This window comes from Delphinapterus leucas, chromosome 2 (assembly GCF_059928025.1).
Source record: "Delphinapterus leucas isolate spDelLeu-1000000601 "Yukka" chromosome 2, BTC_Dleu_Yukka2, whole genome shotgun sequence".
Taxonomy (NCBI): domain Eukaryota; kingdom Metazoa; phylum Chordata; class Mammalia; order Artiodactyla; family Monodontidae; genus Delphinapterus; species Delphinapterus leucas.
In genome coordinates, this window is record NC_143130.1 from 102,599,994 (window position 1) to 102,617,335 (window position 17,342).

General features: G+C 33.0%; 1 protein-coding gene across 2 annotated transcripts in view; it reads left to right on the forward strand.

Moving 5' to 3' along the window:
• Positions 1 to 17,342, forward strand: part of DPH6 (diphthamine biosynthesis 6) — a 297,783-nt gene that overhangs the window by 187,816 nt on the left and 92,625 nt on the right. For both annotated transcript variants that reach the window (XM_089907393.1, XM_089907392.1), the window contains exon 9: positions 16,103 to 16,253. In XM_089907393.1, coding sequence (XP_089763519.1) covers positions 16,103 to 16,253 — 151 coding nt within the window. The remainder of the gene's footprint in view (positions 1 to 16,102; positions 16,254 to 17,342) is intronic.

Below are 17,342 nucleotides of genomic sequence, written 5' to 3' on the forward strand. Positions count from 1 at the left end.
TAGGAAACAGAGGACTTGACCTATACTGTAGACTAATTGGACCTAATAGACATTAAAATAACACTCCACCCAACAACAATAAATTATACATTCTTCTCAAACATACAAGGAACATTCTCCAGGATAGATCACTTGTTAGGCCACAAAACACTTCTTAACAAATTTAAGAAGATTGAAATCATACCAAATATCTTTTCCAACCAGAATGGTATGAAACTTGAGATCAATAACAAAACTGGAAAATTCACAAATATGTTGAAATTAAACAATACACTCTTGAACAACCCATGGGTTAAAACATACACACATACACACACACACACACACACTCAAGAGAAATTAGAAAATATCTTGCGACAAATGAGAGTGAAAACAGAATGTACCAAAAATTATGAAATGCAACAAAAGCAGTACCAAGAGGGAAATGTATAGTGGTAAACACATACATTAAAAACAAAGACAGAGTGATGTTAGCATCATGGCCGGGTGAGACACCCCCTTTGTTGCTCCCCTTTAATCTGCAACCAGTAAAACATCCACAAGTCAGCAAAGGTGGTTCTGCCTAACACACCAGAACACTGCAGAATTTTCACATATCTGTACATTTAAAGGTGGGTGGACTCCAGCACATTGGGGAGGCAAAACCAAGAAAACAGCAGAGGCAATGCCTCTTATCCTGGATCCTCAGCCACTATAGCTGAACCTGCAGCCCTAGCGAACCCAGTAGCAACAGAGGAGTAGCACACACAACTCTGTCCTCCTGGCCACAGCAGTACTTGTGGCCACAGGTAATTGGGCAAAAGTGGTTCAGGGCCTGTGACCCCATCTCTCCAGCCGATACAACCATGACTTAGGCCTTCCTGCTCCCCACCTTCAACAGTGGCAGCCACAAACTCAAACTCAAGACACAGCAGAGGCACTGACAACCCCAGCAACCCCCATCTAACCCCCTCCCTCTGCAGCAGTGGAGTCTGTGACTCAGGAGATCCCCAACACAGGAGTAGCACCTGCCACCCCAGTGCCACAGATGCTGGCGCCAACAACAAGCAGTAACAAAGGGCACTAAGCTACACCGCTGAATGACGGAGGCAGTGGAGGGTGGAGAGTGACATCTCTAAAGCGCAACCAGAGGCGGCCCAAGTAAGGAAGACCAAAACTTGTGCTATAGCACTGCCTACCGAGGAAAGAAAGACCTGTAATATCCAACCTGTTGAATCCGTTATTGGGAAAAAAAGCAAAAAAGCTTTATTTAAAGAAGAAAAGTATTCACTACTTAAAGTGAGTAACAAATCATCAAGCATCATAAAGCATCACAGTAACACTGTATCACAAAAAGAAAATGACACTTCTCCAGAAACCAAAAGTAAAGTCATGGAATATTACAAGCTAACTGATAGAGAATGCAAAATAGCTGTCATGAAGAAACTCAACAAGCTATAAGAAAACTCAGAAAGGCAGTTCCATGAGTTTAGGAGTAAAATTAATGAACAGAAGAAATAGTTTACCGAAGAGATTGAAAGTCTAAAAAAGAACCAAAACGAAAGTCTGGAGCTGGAAAACTCAATAAACAAGATGAAGAATGCATTAGAAACATTAGAAGTAGAGCAGGCCATGCAAGTGAGAATTAGTGAGCTCAGTGGCAGAACTACAGAAATGATAGAAGAGGAAAGACAATTAAGATCTTTAAAAAAGTGAGGAAATTCTACAAAAGCTATCTGACTCTCCTAGGAAGGGCACCATAAGGTCATAGGCATCCCAGAAGGAGAAGAGAGTTTTTGTTGTTGCTGTTTTTTAATAACTGAGAAATTCCCAAACCTGGAAAAGGAACTGGATATAAAAGTCCATGAAACTAAGAAAATACCTAGCTACCTCAACACAAAAAGACATTCTCTAAGATACACTATAGTAAAATTGTCAGAAGTCAATGAGAAAGAATTTTAAAGGCAGCCAGGGGAAAAAAGATGGTAACTTAAAAAGGAACCCTTGTAAGGTTAGCACATATGTCAGCAGAAACTCTACAGGCCAGGAGGGAGTGGAATGACATTCTCAAAATACTGAAAAATAAAAATTGGTCCACCAGGAATCCTCTATCTTGCAGTTTTAATTCAGATATGAAGAAGAAATAGTCTTTCTCAGACAAATAAAAGCTGAGGAAGTTCATCAACACTAGATCTGCCTTACAAGAAATGTTGGAAGAAGCTCTTCTACCAGAAACAAAAAGGCAAAAGTACACAAAACTTTGAGTAAAGTGATAGAGTCAGAAAATTGTGACTCTGTATCAGAATAGGTTTTTAAACACTTTAATATAGCATAAAGGTTGAAGGGGGAAGCAAGCAGTAAAAATAACTATAGCTACTTAAATTTGGTAACAAATTCACAACATAAAAAGGGGTAATTTGAGACAAAAAAAGCATAAGAACACTAAGATATATAAAGCAATTATTAACAGACCTAAAGGGAGAAATTGACATCACAATAATAGTATGGGATATTAACACCCCACATACATCAATGGATAGATCATCCAGAAAGAAAGTCAACAAGGAAACAATGGCCTTAAATGAAACATTAGGCTGGATAGATTTGATAGATTTGTACAGAACATTGGATCCAAATGCAGCAAAATACACATTCCTAAGTGCACATGGAACGTTCTCAAGAATAGACCATATGTTCGACATAAAACAAGTCTCAATACATTAAAGGCTGAAGTCATATCAAGCATCTTTTTTGGTCACAATGATATGAAACTGAAATCAACCACAAGAAGAGAGCTGGAATAATCACAACTATATGAAGACTAAACAATATACTACTGAACAACTATTGGGTCAATGAAGAAATCAAAGGAGAATTTTTTTTAAAAATCTGAAGACAAATGAAAATAAAAATACAACATGCTGCTTACATGGTATGCAGCAATAACAGTTGTAAGAGGGAAGTTTCTAGCAATACAAGCCTACGTCAAGAAACAAGAAAAATCTCAAATAAAACAATCTAATCTTACATCTAAAGGAAATAGAAAAAGAAGAACAAATGAAGCCCAAATTCAGTAGAAGGAAGGAAATAATAAAGATTAGAGTGGAAATAAATGAAATAGAGACTAAAAAGACAATAGAAAAGAGCAATGAAACTGAGCTTGTTCTTTGAAAAAATAAAAATAATTGACAACCTTTAGCTAGACTCAATAAGAAAGAAAGACAGGAGTCTCTGATAAATAAAATAAGAAAGGGGGGAAATAGCAATGGATACTCAGAAATACAAAGTAATAAAAGAGAATATTATGAACAGCTATATGTCAACAAATTGGACAACATAAAAGAAATGGACAAATTCTTGGAATCATATAACCTTCCAAGACTAAATCATGAAGAAACAGAAAATCTGAATAGTCTGATCACTAGTAAAGAGATTGAAATAGTAATCAAAAACCCCTCAGAAAACAAAAGTACAAGACCAGATAGCTTTACAGGTAAATTCTACCAAACATTCAAAGATGTAATACCTATCCTTCTCAAACTCTTCCATAAAGTTGAATAGGAGGGAATGCTTTCTAACACATCTTAAGAGACCAACATTACTTTGATACCAAAACTAGGCAAGCACAACACAGAAAAAGAAAATTACAAGCCAATATCTCTGCTGAACATAGATGCAAAAACCCTCAACTAGCAAACTGAATACACCAATACATTAAAAGGGTCATACACCATGAACAAGTGTGATTTATCCGAGGAATGCAAGGATTTTTCAATATCCACAAGTCAATCAATGTGATATACTACATTAACAAATTGAAGAATAAAAACCATATGATCACCTCAATAGATGCAGAAAAAGTATTTGACAAGATTCAACATCGATTTATATAAAAACTCTCAAGAAAATGGGTATAGAAGGACCCTACCTCAACATAATAAAGGCCATCTATGACAAATCCACAGCTAACATCATACTTAATGATGCAAAACTGCAAGCTGTCCCTCTAAGATCAAGAATAAAACAAGGATGCCCACTCTCACCACTCTTATTCAACATAGTATTGGAAGTCTTAGCTAGAGCAATTAGATGGGAAAAAGAAATGAAAGTCATCTAAATTGAAAAGGAAGAAGCAAAACTGTCACTGTTTGTGGATAGCATGATCTTTATACATAGAAAATTCTATACCAAATAACTATTAGAAATAGTAACAGATACAGTAAAGCTGCAGGATACAAATTAACGTGCAAAGTCCATTGTTTCTGTATGCTAACAGTGAGCTAGCAGAAAGAGAAGTTATGAAAATCTCATTTAGAATTGCAACAAAAAGAATAAAGTACATAGGAATAAATTTAATCAGGGAGGTGAAAGACCTGCACACTGCAAACTGTAAGACATTGTTGAAAGAAACTGAAGAAGACATAAAGAAATGGAACAATATTCCATGTTCATGGTGTGGAAGAATTAACTTCTTAAAATGTCTATATTACTTAAAATGGTATACAGATTCAGTGCAATCCCTATCAAAATCTCAAGGACATTTTTCACAAAAAGAGAACAAAAAATTCTAAAATTTGAATGGAACCACAAAAGACTCTGAATAGCCAAAGCAATACTGAGAAAAAAGAACAAAGCTGAAGGTATCACATGCCCTGTCTTCAAACTATATTACAAAGTTGTAGTAATCAAAACAGCATGGGATTAGCAGAAAAAAACAGATATATAGATCAGTGGAACAGAATTGAGAACCCAGAAATAAAACCCACATGTATATGGACAATTAATTTATGACAAAGAAGCAAAGAACAATGTAGAAAGGATAGTCTTTTTAATAAATGGTGTTGGGAAAATTGGACAGCCACATGCAAAAAATGAAAATAGAATATTATCTCACACCATACACAAAAATCAACTCAAAATGTGTTAAAAACTTGAAGGTGAGACCTGAAAACATAAAACTCGAAGTAAACACAGGCAGTGTGCTTTTTTACATCAGTCTGAAAAATATTTTTCTGGATATAGCTCCTCAGGCAAGGAAAACAAAAGCAAAAATAAACAAATGGGACTGCAAATTAAAAAGCTCCTGCATGGTAAAGGAAATGTTTAACAAAACAAAAGGACAACCTACTGAATGGGAGAAGATGTTTGCAAATCATATATCTGATAAGCCATTAGTATCCAAAAATATATAAAGAACTCATACAGATCTCAACAACAACAACAAAACAATCCAATCAAAAAATGGGCAGTGGAGCTGAATGTTTTTCCAAAGAAGACATACAGATGTCCCACAGGCACATGAAAAGATGTTTAATGTCACTAATTATTAGGGAAATGCAAATCAAATCCACAGTGAGATATCATCTCACACTTGTTAGAATAGCTATTATCATAAAGGCAAGAAATAACAAGTCTTGGCAAGGATGTAAAGAAAAGGGAATCCTCATACACCATAGGTAAAAATGTAAATTGGTACAGTCACCATGGAAAACAGTATGGAGATTTCTCCAAAAATTTAGAATAGATCTATCTTATGATCCAGCTATTCTATGCTGATATTTACCCAAAGAATACAAAAACAGTAATTCAAAAAGATATACACATTTGTATGTTCATAGCAGCATTATTTACGACAGCCAAGATATGGAAAGAGTCTAAGTGCTTATCAGTGGATGAATGGATAAAGAAGATGTGGTATATATACTACATCTTGCTGACAACGGAGTGTAGGTTCTTGTCTCATCACAGAAAGTATTCAGAGACAAGACAGGGAGGTCAAGAAGATAAAGCGAGGATTAATTTAAGTGATAATACACTCTCAAGGGGAGAGCGGGCAGTTTCAGGTCAGTAGCTGCCCCAAGTTTCTTTGGCAAGCCAGTTATGTGGGCCATAGAAATGAAGGGGTGGAATATTCATTGGGGGGAGGGGTGTGGGGGTCATACTCCCTGATTTTCATCCCAGCTCCATCTTCCAAGGGGAGGAGGGATGTCATGATATCGATGCCTGATGGAAGCTTCTTATCTGCAAGGCTAATTTTATTGTAATGAGAGCATAATGAGCAAAAGCTTATATTCAGACACTGGAGATTCCCAACTTTTCCCACCTTTCTTTGCCTTTAGGACACTATCATCCCAAAATATGTGGTTTCCTGTCAGTCTGGAGGTTCCTGCTTTTCTTTTTCTGCCCAAGCACCCCCATTGTTTACAGGTTGTATGGTTTCCTGCCATTTGGCCTGTGCCCCCCTTTCTATGCTCATATCTAGGTAACTGCCTGCTTTAACATTGCCACTTACAACAACATGGGTGGGCCTTGAGGGTATCGTGCTAAGTGAATTAAGTCAGATGTAAAAAGACAAATACCATATGATTTCACTCATATGTGAAATATATTTTTTCAATGGTAAAATAAAATAAATGAACAAATTAAACAAAACAAAAACAAACACCTAGATACAGAGAAGAGTAGTGGCAACCAGAGGGGAAAGAGTTGGGGGAGAGGGTGAAATGGGTGAAGGAGCTCAACTGTATGGTGAGGGATGGAAACTAAATTCTTGCTGGTGAGCACACGGTATTGTATACAGAAGTAGAAATATAATGTTGTACACATGAAACTTATATAATGTTTTAAACTGATGTTACCTAAAGAAAATTTTTTAGATGATTGGGAAAAAAAAAAAAGAAAGATTTCAAATCAACAACCTAACTTTACACCTCAAGGAACTAGAAAAAGAAGAACACACTAAACCCAAAGTTAACGGAAGGAAATAATAAAGGTTAAAGCAGAAATAAACACAGTAAAGAACAGAAGAATGATAGAAAAACACAGCAAAACTAAGAGTTCATTATTGGAAAACATCAACAAAAATGACAAATCTTTAGCTAGACTAAGAAGAATAGAAGACTGAAATAACAAACATCAAAGATAGTAGAAGTACATTGCAACTGGTATCACAGAAATAATAAGTATGAGACTACTATGAACAATTATATGCCAAAAAATTGGAAAACCTACAAATAATAGATAAATTTCTAGAAATAAATGACCTATCAGGACTGAATCATGAAGAAATTTAAAATCTAAGCACACCTATAACTAGTAAGGTTATTGGATCAGTAATCAAAAACTCCCCAACAAAGAAAAGCACAGGACTAGTGGTGTCACTGAAGAATTATACCAAACATTTAAAGAATTAACACCAATTTTTCTCAAACTCTTCCAAAAAAGTGAACAGGAGGGAATATTTCCAAGCTTATTTTATGAGGCCAGCAATACCCTGGCAAAGATACTGCAAGAAAAGAAAATCAGGTAATGATATTGTAAGAAAAGGAGACTATAAGTCAATATCCCTGATGAATGTTGATGCAAAAATCCTCAACAAACTACAAGCAAACTGAACTCAATAATACATTAAAAGAATTATATACCATGACCAAGTGAGATTTATTCATGGAATGCAATGGTGGCTCAGCACATGAAAATCAGTCTATATTATATTACCACATTAACAGAAGGACAAAAACCATATGATTATCTTAACTGATGCAGAAAAAGCATTTGACAAAATTCAACCCTTTTCATGATGAAGGCACTCAACAAACTAGGAAGAGAAGGAAATTACCACAACATAATAAAGACCATAGGTGAAAGCCCACAGCTGTCTTCATACTCAATGATAAAAAAAAAAAACGGAAAGCTTTCCCTCTAAGATTAGGATAAAGACAGGCATGCCCTCTCTCACCTCTTCTGTTCAATGTGGTACTAGAAGTCCTAAGCAGAGCAGTTAGTCAAGAAAAAATAAAAGGCATTCAAATCAGAAAGGAAGAAGTAAAACTTTCTCTGTTGGCAGATAATATGATCTTATATGCAGAAAACCTTGATTCCACAAAAGTATTATTAGAACTAATGAACAAATTCAGCAAAGTTGCAAGATACAAAATCAACACACAAGTTCAGTTGCACTTTTAAACACCAACAACAAACAATCTGAAAAGGAAATTAAGAAAACAGTCCTGTTTACAGTAGCCTCAAAAAGAATAAAATATTGGATTGGCCAAAAAGTTCATTCAGGTTTTTCCTTAAGATATTACAGAAAAAGCCCAAACGAACTTTTTGGCCAACCCAATACTTAGGAATAAACTTAACAAGTAGATGGAAGATTTATACACTGAGAACTACAAAGCATTGCTGAAAATAATTAAAGATACAAATAAATGGGAAAACATCTCATGTTCATAGGTTATAAAACTAATATTGTTAAATTACCCTTACTACCCAGAGCAATCCACAGATTCAGTGCAATTCCTATCAAAATCCCAATGGCATTTATTTTTCAGAAGTGGAAAGTACTATTCCTATGGAATCTCAAAGAACTCCAATAGCCAAAGCAATCTTGAGAATGCAAAACAATGCTGGAGGCTTTACACTTCCTGGTTTCAAAACATATTATGAAGCTACAGTAATTAAAACAGTATGGTGATGTCATAAAGACAGACATGTAAACCAATGGAACAGAATAGGGAGCCCAGTAATAAACCCTCATATTAATGGTTAAATGATCTTCAACACGAATGATAAGGCTACTCAATGAGGAAAGCATGGTATTTCAACAAATGGTGCTAGGAAAACTAGATATCCACATGCCAAAGAATGAATTTAGACCCTTACCTTATACCATATGCAGAAATGAACTCAAGATGGATTAAATGCCTAAACATAAGACCTGAAACTATAAAATTCCTAGAGCAAACATAGGGGGAAAAGCTTCATCACATTGCATTTGGCAATGATTTCTTGGATATGATACCAAAAGCATGGGCAACAAAAGCAAGAATATGAAACAAATAGGACAACATTAGACTTAAAAACTTGCACAGCAATGGAATCAGTCAACAGAATACAAGCTACAGTATGGGGGAAAATATTTGCAAACCATACCAGTATTCAGAATATATAAAAACACCTACAACTCAACAGTAACAATAAGAATAATCCAATTTAAATAATGGCAAAGGACTTAAATAGACATCTCTCCAAAGAAGATCTACAAATGGTAAACAGATGAAAAAATGCTCCTCATCACTAGTTATCAAAGATATGCAAATAAAAACTGCAATGAGATATCAATTCACATCCATTAGGATAGCCACTATCAAAAAAAACAGAAAGAATACCAAATGTTGGTGACGATGCAAGGAAATTGTAACTTTTGTGCACTCTTGCTGGGCATGTAAAATGGTGCAGCAGCTATGTAAGAAAGTATTGAGTTTCCTCAAAGTATTAAAAATAGACCTACCATATGCCCAGCAATCCAACATCTCAGTATCTATCCAAAATAATTAAAATCAGGATCTTAAAAAGAAATTTGCACTCCTGCATTCATTGTAGCATTATTCACAGTAGTTCAGATGTGGGAACAACCTAAATGTTCATCAACAGATGAACAGATAACAAAAATTGGTATATACATATGATGGAATATTATTCAGCCTTTAAAAAAGAAGGAAATTCCGTCATATGAATAGCATGGATGAGCCTTGAGGACATGATACTACATGAAATAAGCTAGTCACAAAAAGACAAATGCTGCATGATTCCACTTATGTGAGCTATCTAAAGTACACAAACTTATAGAAACAAAAAGTAGAATGTTGGATGTCAGGGACTGGGGGTAGGGGAGGAAAGCAGAATTGTTCAGTGCGTACAGAGTTTCCGTTTTGCAAGGTGAAAAGGTTCTAGAGATATGTTACACAACAAGGTGCATATATTTAACACTACTGTACAACACATTTAAAGATGGTTAAGATGGTAAATTTTATGTTACTTACGTTAAATCACAATAAAAAAAGATAGTTAGAAAATTTATAAATATGTGGAAATTAAACAGATTTCTAAATAACTCATGGCACAAAGAATAAACCCCAAGTGAAATTAGTAATGTTTTGAATAAATTGCTAATGAAAAATTTGACGTATCAAAATTGTGAAATAACATTAAAGCAGTGTTTCCAATGAAATTTATAGCCTCAAATATGTATATATATAATATAAGGAGAATGGCAAAAAAATCAATGAGTTAAGCAATAATCGTAAGTTAAAGAATAGAAATTTAACCCAAAGAAACAAATAATAAAGTTTAAAAAGAAATCAATTAAATAGAATATGAACATAAGACAGAGAAGTGGTTCTCAGAAATGATTAAACTCGATCAATCCGTGGCAACACTGATAGAGATAAAAAGAATGAAGGCACAAATAATCAGTCCCAGAAATCTTAATAGGAAGACATCATTATGATTCCTTCATACAGAAACCTTTCAAGAAAACAGAAGAGGGGACTCATTTTGTGAGGTTAGTACCTACATTCTGTTACATATAATTGACATTTCTTTTGAAAATGTTTTGGGAAGGATGACTGACTACACGTCCTTTCAATGTTATTCTGGAGTATTGCTGAAAAGCCCACTCAAGGAGCATTTATTCTCTAGGAAATAAACTTTAATTTATTACTTATAAATTTACTATTTACTGATTAAAGCCTACAATCTATGAAGTTACTAATTAATATATAGATTTTTGTCCAGTAGGGATGTGAATTATTTCTGTGAAATAGAAAAAGATAACCCCAAAAGTTACAATATTACTGCCCTGTAGGACATTAACCAGTTTTGATATTTAATACTGGTTTGCATTAGACTCATGAGTCTAATTTTTTTTTAAATATACTTGGAAATAATAAAATCTGATAATGATATTAAGAGGTAGGAAAATTGTAAATCAATCTCACTCATGAACATAGGGTTAAAAATCCTTCACAAAATATTATCAAATTAAACTTGTGATATATAAAATGAATAATACACCATGACCAAGTTGGGTTATTCCATGAATGCAAGGCTTATTTAACAGCTGAAAATCAGTCAATGAATTCACCATATTAAAAGAATGACAAAGACAAAAACATATGGTCATCTGCAATAGATAGAGAAAACATCATACCTAAGTGTGAAATGATGAAATCTTTTCATTTGAGTTTAAGGACAGGATAAGGGTGCCTAAAATCACCACTTCTATTCAGCCAGTGGGGAAGGTAAGAAAAATAAATAAATGTACAAGTTAGGGAAAGGGAGAAATAAAGTTATCACTGTTTGCAGATTATGACTGTATAAGTAGAAAATGTAGAGCAGATCTATAGACACATCCTTAGAATTAAGTTTTGTAAGGTTTCTGGATACAAGGTAAATTTAGAAAAATGGTTTTATTTATGTATAACAAGAAAAAGTTCAAGTGCTTCCACTTTTATATTGAGTAACCTTGAGCAAATTTTCTAACCCCTCTTCTTTCAGTTTCTTCTATAAAATAGGAATGATAATACTGTATCTTAGTGATTCTAGGGCACATTTTTTTCCATTTTTTAACATCTTTGAAATTATGATATAAGTCTTAACAATGATGTCTTAGATTTGATGAAATATGGTATCATATACCTCATAATGTGGTTTTGAAGGTTAGATTAGTAAATACAGCAAATTTAAAATATTTACAACAGTGCCTGGCACTTAACAAATGTTCAATAAATGTTAGATATAATTATGATTTTCTTCCACTACGTTTTTTAATGAGTTATTGTTCGCATAAAGAAAGCTTCTGTTTTTTTAATAGATTCTTTTTGTAGAACTAGCTTACAAAAGTTTTATTATTTCTAGTATCTTTTTAGTTGATTCCCTTGGATTTCACAAGAATATATACATATTAATTTAATTTGAATATTTTATATCTCATTGTATTCTTTTCAAGTTTCATTTTTTTCCTGTACTCTAAGAACAATGATAATTACAATAATAATAGCATGATAACAATAATAATGATAATAATGAAAGCCAGCACTAAGTAGAACTTACTGTATACCAAGTATGCTTCTAAGTATTTTAAGTATGGACTCACTTGCCTTTTTTCTGTGTACTAGAGTAGTTAAATTATAGCACATTAACTCATTGGAATAGTATATATCCATTGACAGTATTTATTTTACAGGGTATATGACATTGATAATTGCATATTATATATCTTTAAATGATAAAAGTATAATTGTGTGTATAATATGAATGTAGATGCGTAAAATTTATGCATCTGTAAAAAAGGACAAGAAGAAACATGGAAAATAATTTGTTAGGAAGAAATTCTATATTTTTTGCTTCTAAATTTTCCTTATTTGTGCTAAAATTACATAGTAATCTTTTAAAAATATGTTAATGGTTTATAATCTAAAGATAGTTTTTACTTCCATGTTAAAGGTAGAGGGAAACTTCTCAATCTGTTGCAAATACAGAATTTTTGTGAGAAAACAGAAGAATATTTTTTTCAGTATGATGCTTTAATTGTTATATTTGTCCTTTTCAATATATTAAAAATGGGATGAGGAATCAAAGTAAGTCCTTGGAAGCAGTAAAGTAGTTGTGGACAGAATAGAAAAAAAAATGTCTCAAGAAGAAATAATGATTAATGCAGTACCCCCCAAAAGTAGGTCAGTCTCAAATATTAGAAATCAGCTAATATTTAATAATGCTAATATTAAATAATCATAGTAATATTTAACAATATCAATTAGAAAATGGCTAGTTTAATCATAGAAAATGTTTAAATTGTTATTTGAGTGATAGTATTTTCACAATGAATATTAGTATGTTGGGTGCCACATTATATCAAGAAATCTATCCTTATTAAGCAAATGCTATCTAGTTTGATACTTTGCAGCTACATATTTGACAGTCTCTGTTGATTGTCTTATATGTGTGTGTGAGTTTATGGGTGGTTGATCCAAGTCAACCATATAAAAAACATTTTCTTCTCAAAAACAGCTCTTTTTTCTAATAATTTACTAAAGACAAAAGATTAAAGTCACTTCAAAAATAATATTCTTCGCTGTTTTAAAAGTAATTTCCCTGGATTAGGTCCAAAGGTAGTTCAAGTTCAGTTTGAAATAAAATAGGAACTGATATCTGCCTATATTTTTGCACATTCTTTAACTGTGACATAATACATAAATAATTTCGCACCTTTTTTGTAACCAAATAAAATTCAGAACAGAATTATATACTCCAGTAATATCCTTCTTACTTTATTTATAATTTAGACCATGGTCCACATGTAGGAAAATATTATACAATGTATTATTTCATATACTATTTAATTCTTTTCGTCAATTCAGTTTCTATCACTTGGTCATTTATTTGCCTAAATAAGTGAACATCTGAGAGAATATAAATTCTTTAGGAATCTAGCATGTTTTTAACTTCCTTTTAAGCCTCTTCTGAATTATGTTTCCTAAAAGAATGGGGGGTAGTAATTGAGTCTCCTGAGAACTTTCAAACATACAGCTTTCACTTAACTGGAGACTTTTTTCCCTTATTCGGGTCAAGTATTTATGTGTATTTTGAATTTCTGGTTTAGACTTTTGACCCAACCTTAATTATAAGTGAAGGTTCAGTTCCATTGCATATAATGGGGCTTTCAGCCTGGAACAAATATTTTTCTAAAGAAAGAGAGCAATTTTTAATGAGTTTAGGATTGGCAATTTACATATCCTCTTTGAGCTTAGTGTATATGCTTACAATTCTGCTTTCCAGTTGGCTTCTCTTTATCATCAGTAGTAATCATAAACCTCTAAAAAAGAAAGCTATCTAATAAGAAAAAGTGGACTTGATGTTTCAAACTTATCTTAATAGATTACTTCAGGTTTAATTACAAGTTGTTTAACCCATCTTAAACACAGCTAACTGTTATTAAACAGGAAAAGTAATGAATGCCTTATCCAGAAAAAACCTAGGTTAATTAGTTTACTCCCGTTACTATTAATTGAACGGCTTCCTATATGCAGAGCTTTTTGCCTCTCCTCATTTTTTTTCTTAGTAAAATCACATTTTTCAGATGAGAAACAAATGTTGTTAGGGATTTTTTAAAATATCGCATTTCCTAATTTTAGAAATAGGTTACATGGGCATTGCTTTGGCATATTTTTACAGTTTTCCTACTAGACTAGATTGTAAACTTGATGAGAGGGGAGATCATTTCTTGCCTATTGACTGCTCACATAACAGTACGTATAACATCGTGGAGCCTAGCATTTATTAGGCACTCAATAAATATTTATTAAGTTGAAGTGAATTAGCCAACTTTTTAAATCTGTCAGAGGATGAGTGATCGATTTAAAGTAGTCCAGGGCCTTACCTATTCATTGCTACTATAGATACAGTAGTTGTTGGAACATGAGGCAGTATATAATAGAGAGTGAGGCAGCAAAATATCTAGAAAGACATCATGTACTTTTGTGTGGTGGGCATAGAAGTAGCATTATCCCATGTCAGTTTGTGTGCATGTACAAATAAAAGTTAGGGTGATTATTCACAGAAAAAAAAGTGAGCACATTGGAGATAACTCATTGGCAAGTACTGAATCTTAAGGTCAAAATCCTTCTGTAGTGCTTAATGGAGACTTTAAATTAAATAATAATGGATACTTAAGAATTTTACTTGATAATAATTCATATGAAAACAAGATTCAATTAATTACCAAATGTATTTTAAAAATTAAGACACATACACAGATTGGGTATGGATTTTGCTTTGTCCATTTATTGTACTATTTGTTAAGATATCTTACATTTTGTTGTATTTCATCAAATTTTGATGGGAACATTGACAAGATAATTGATGATATTAAAGAATTATTTTTTTAGGTGTGATAATTGTATAGTGGTTATATTTATAAAGAAAAAAATAGTTCTGTATGTTTACTTACTGAAATACATACAGATGAGATGTTATGATATCTGGGATTTTCTTCAGTATTATCCAGTGAGGATAAGAAGTGAGTGAAAGTATGGGTGAATAAGATTAGCCTTGAGTAGATAAATGTTAAAGCTGGCTGGCAGGAATACTGGACTGAGATGCCCTCTCATCTGACTGTATCTGAAGGAAGGAAATCAGATAACCCACGGAATTACTGAAACTCCTTTTAAAATTATTGAAAAAAGCAGACCAGATGAGCATGAATAATTTGACTTTTCTAAAGTTTATTGGTTAGTTTTACAGAAAAACATTCAGCATTTTTTCTCAGGTTCATATTATGAAAACCCACATAATGAGAACACTGTGTTTTAATATGAAAACTCAGTTTTTAAAACCACTTGGAAACAACTTTTAAAAACTGGGAGAAAATGTACTTTATTTTCTATTGTGAAATACAAATTTACCTTCAAGATATATTTTATGTATGTCTCCCTATTTTAAACCAAACTAGAAATTCAATGCATAGTTTGTTGGGATTAGTTGATGAAAGTTGTTCTTTAACGTAACCTTAGTTCTCATCTTTAAAAAAAAAAAGATGTTTCTTTTCGAGCTGCAATTATAGAATCTCAAAAAAGTATTCTTCTGTGTTCTACTTTTAAATTCAAAATTAGGAAACCTGAAGAAGCCTATTTGATGCCCATTAGATACCTATAGTAATTTAGATCCATTGTGCCAATATGCAATAACAAATTTATCCCAGATTGAACATAAATTTAGTTTCCTAAAGGTATGCTCAGTGCTTTATTTGTATTACTGTGTCCTACTTTAGACTATGGTATTAGTTTATATCTTTATTTATTTAATTGAACTTATATAGTAATTGTGCTAACATATGACTTTCTAATGCTGGCCTGCCACTGCATGATCAACCTTTTTTCCTACTGGAATTTAAAATTTTTTAAATGTTTTTAATTGATGCTTTTTTACTTTATCCCTTTTGCCTTTAATAGCTTCATGATGTTTTTCCCTTTTCTTTGAGCAACTCACAACCTAACTCTGTGCTATTGTATTATAATGCTTTTGCTCCTTTGCATGATTGTAATGCACCAGTCATTTGTGTGATTGTAATCTATTATTCCACATTGGTCATTGACCACATTGTGTCACCAATATCTACTATTTCCCATTTTCAGATATTGCGTTTTCCTATTAATGGATAAATGTCTTGCTTTTCCTTTTTTCTTGAGTAAATGTAAGTTGCATTTATCTATCCAATTTCATCTTTTTTTTTTAGCTTCTTCATTTATCATTTCTTATTCTGCTCACTAATCTTTATTCTTAGCATTTGACATCCTCAGACAGGCTGTTTATGGGTAACTGCTCATGTGAGGTGAACTGTAATGAGGATAACATCCTTGCTCTCAAAGAGGAAGAAGACCAAAATGAAACTCCACCTCTCATCTGGAAATCATTGACTCCCCTTCTACAAAATAGTGAGTTTATGTTTTACTCAGTCTTTTTTCTCCTTTATTGCTTTGTAGTATAATTGTATATGAAAGCACACATAATTACAAACTTACTGTTAATGACTTTTTACCTCCTAACTTTTGTAGATTATTAGCAATACATAATAATAATAACCTGTAATGTTACGGAGCAGTTATTATGAGATGGACACTTTTCTGAGGGCTTCATATGTATCATATAATTTAATCCTAAAGTACTAATTACTAAATATATAACTATTATCATTGTCCACATTTTGTACAGCTGGTTAGTTGCAGAGAGACAATTCAAACATAGGCATCTGACCCCAAGGCCTGAGCAATTTTAAGTACTATGATATATGGCCTTTAAAAAAAAAAAAAGTACAATTAAGACAATGTGTTTGTTCATGATGCTAAAGCAGCTAGTTGAAAAATGTGGAGTTAATCCAAACCAGATTGTTCTTTACTGAGATAAAAAAGAATAAAACTGATCAAATTATATTATTTTCCATTTAAATAATTTTGTAGTATAGAAACAATGTGAAAATTAGTTGTCATAATACCTATTTAGGTGATACTTTCTCTTTCTGTCTTTTAGCATCAGTGGCTTCTTTTTCTTTAAACTTCAAATTTATCCTTTTGCCTAGTTTAAACATGAATTTCTTCTGAAAGCACACACACACACACCAAAAAAAAAAAAAAAGGCAATTGTATTGGTTATACAAACACATAAATCATTTTTATAAATTAGATTGTTTTCAGATTTTTAAAATTAGGAATAATAATGTATATTAGAATGTAAAAACTTTAGATTTATGAAGAGTCTTACTAATCTCCATCTTGTGAGCTGATTCACAGTAATGCAGTGATAACTTTTGTAGGTGACCTGGCATCTGAGGCACAGGTTTTTGGTGCCCTTGTCACATGCTGTAGAGCACTGCCAAATAGTTTTGGGCACACTAACAATGTTCTACCAAAACTTGGGATGTGCATTTCTCCATTCTTCTGCCTCAGGGCTTCCTCTGAAACCAAGGGAGCTTACTCAGCCCTTGTGCCAAGGAAGCCTGGAAGAGTGAGGGAGATATTGGCACTTGC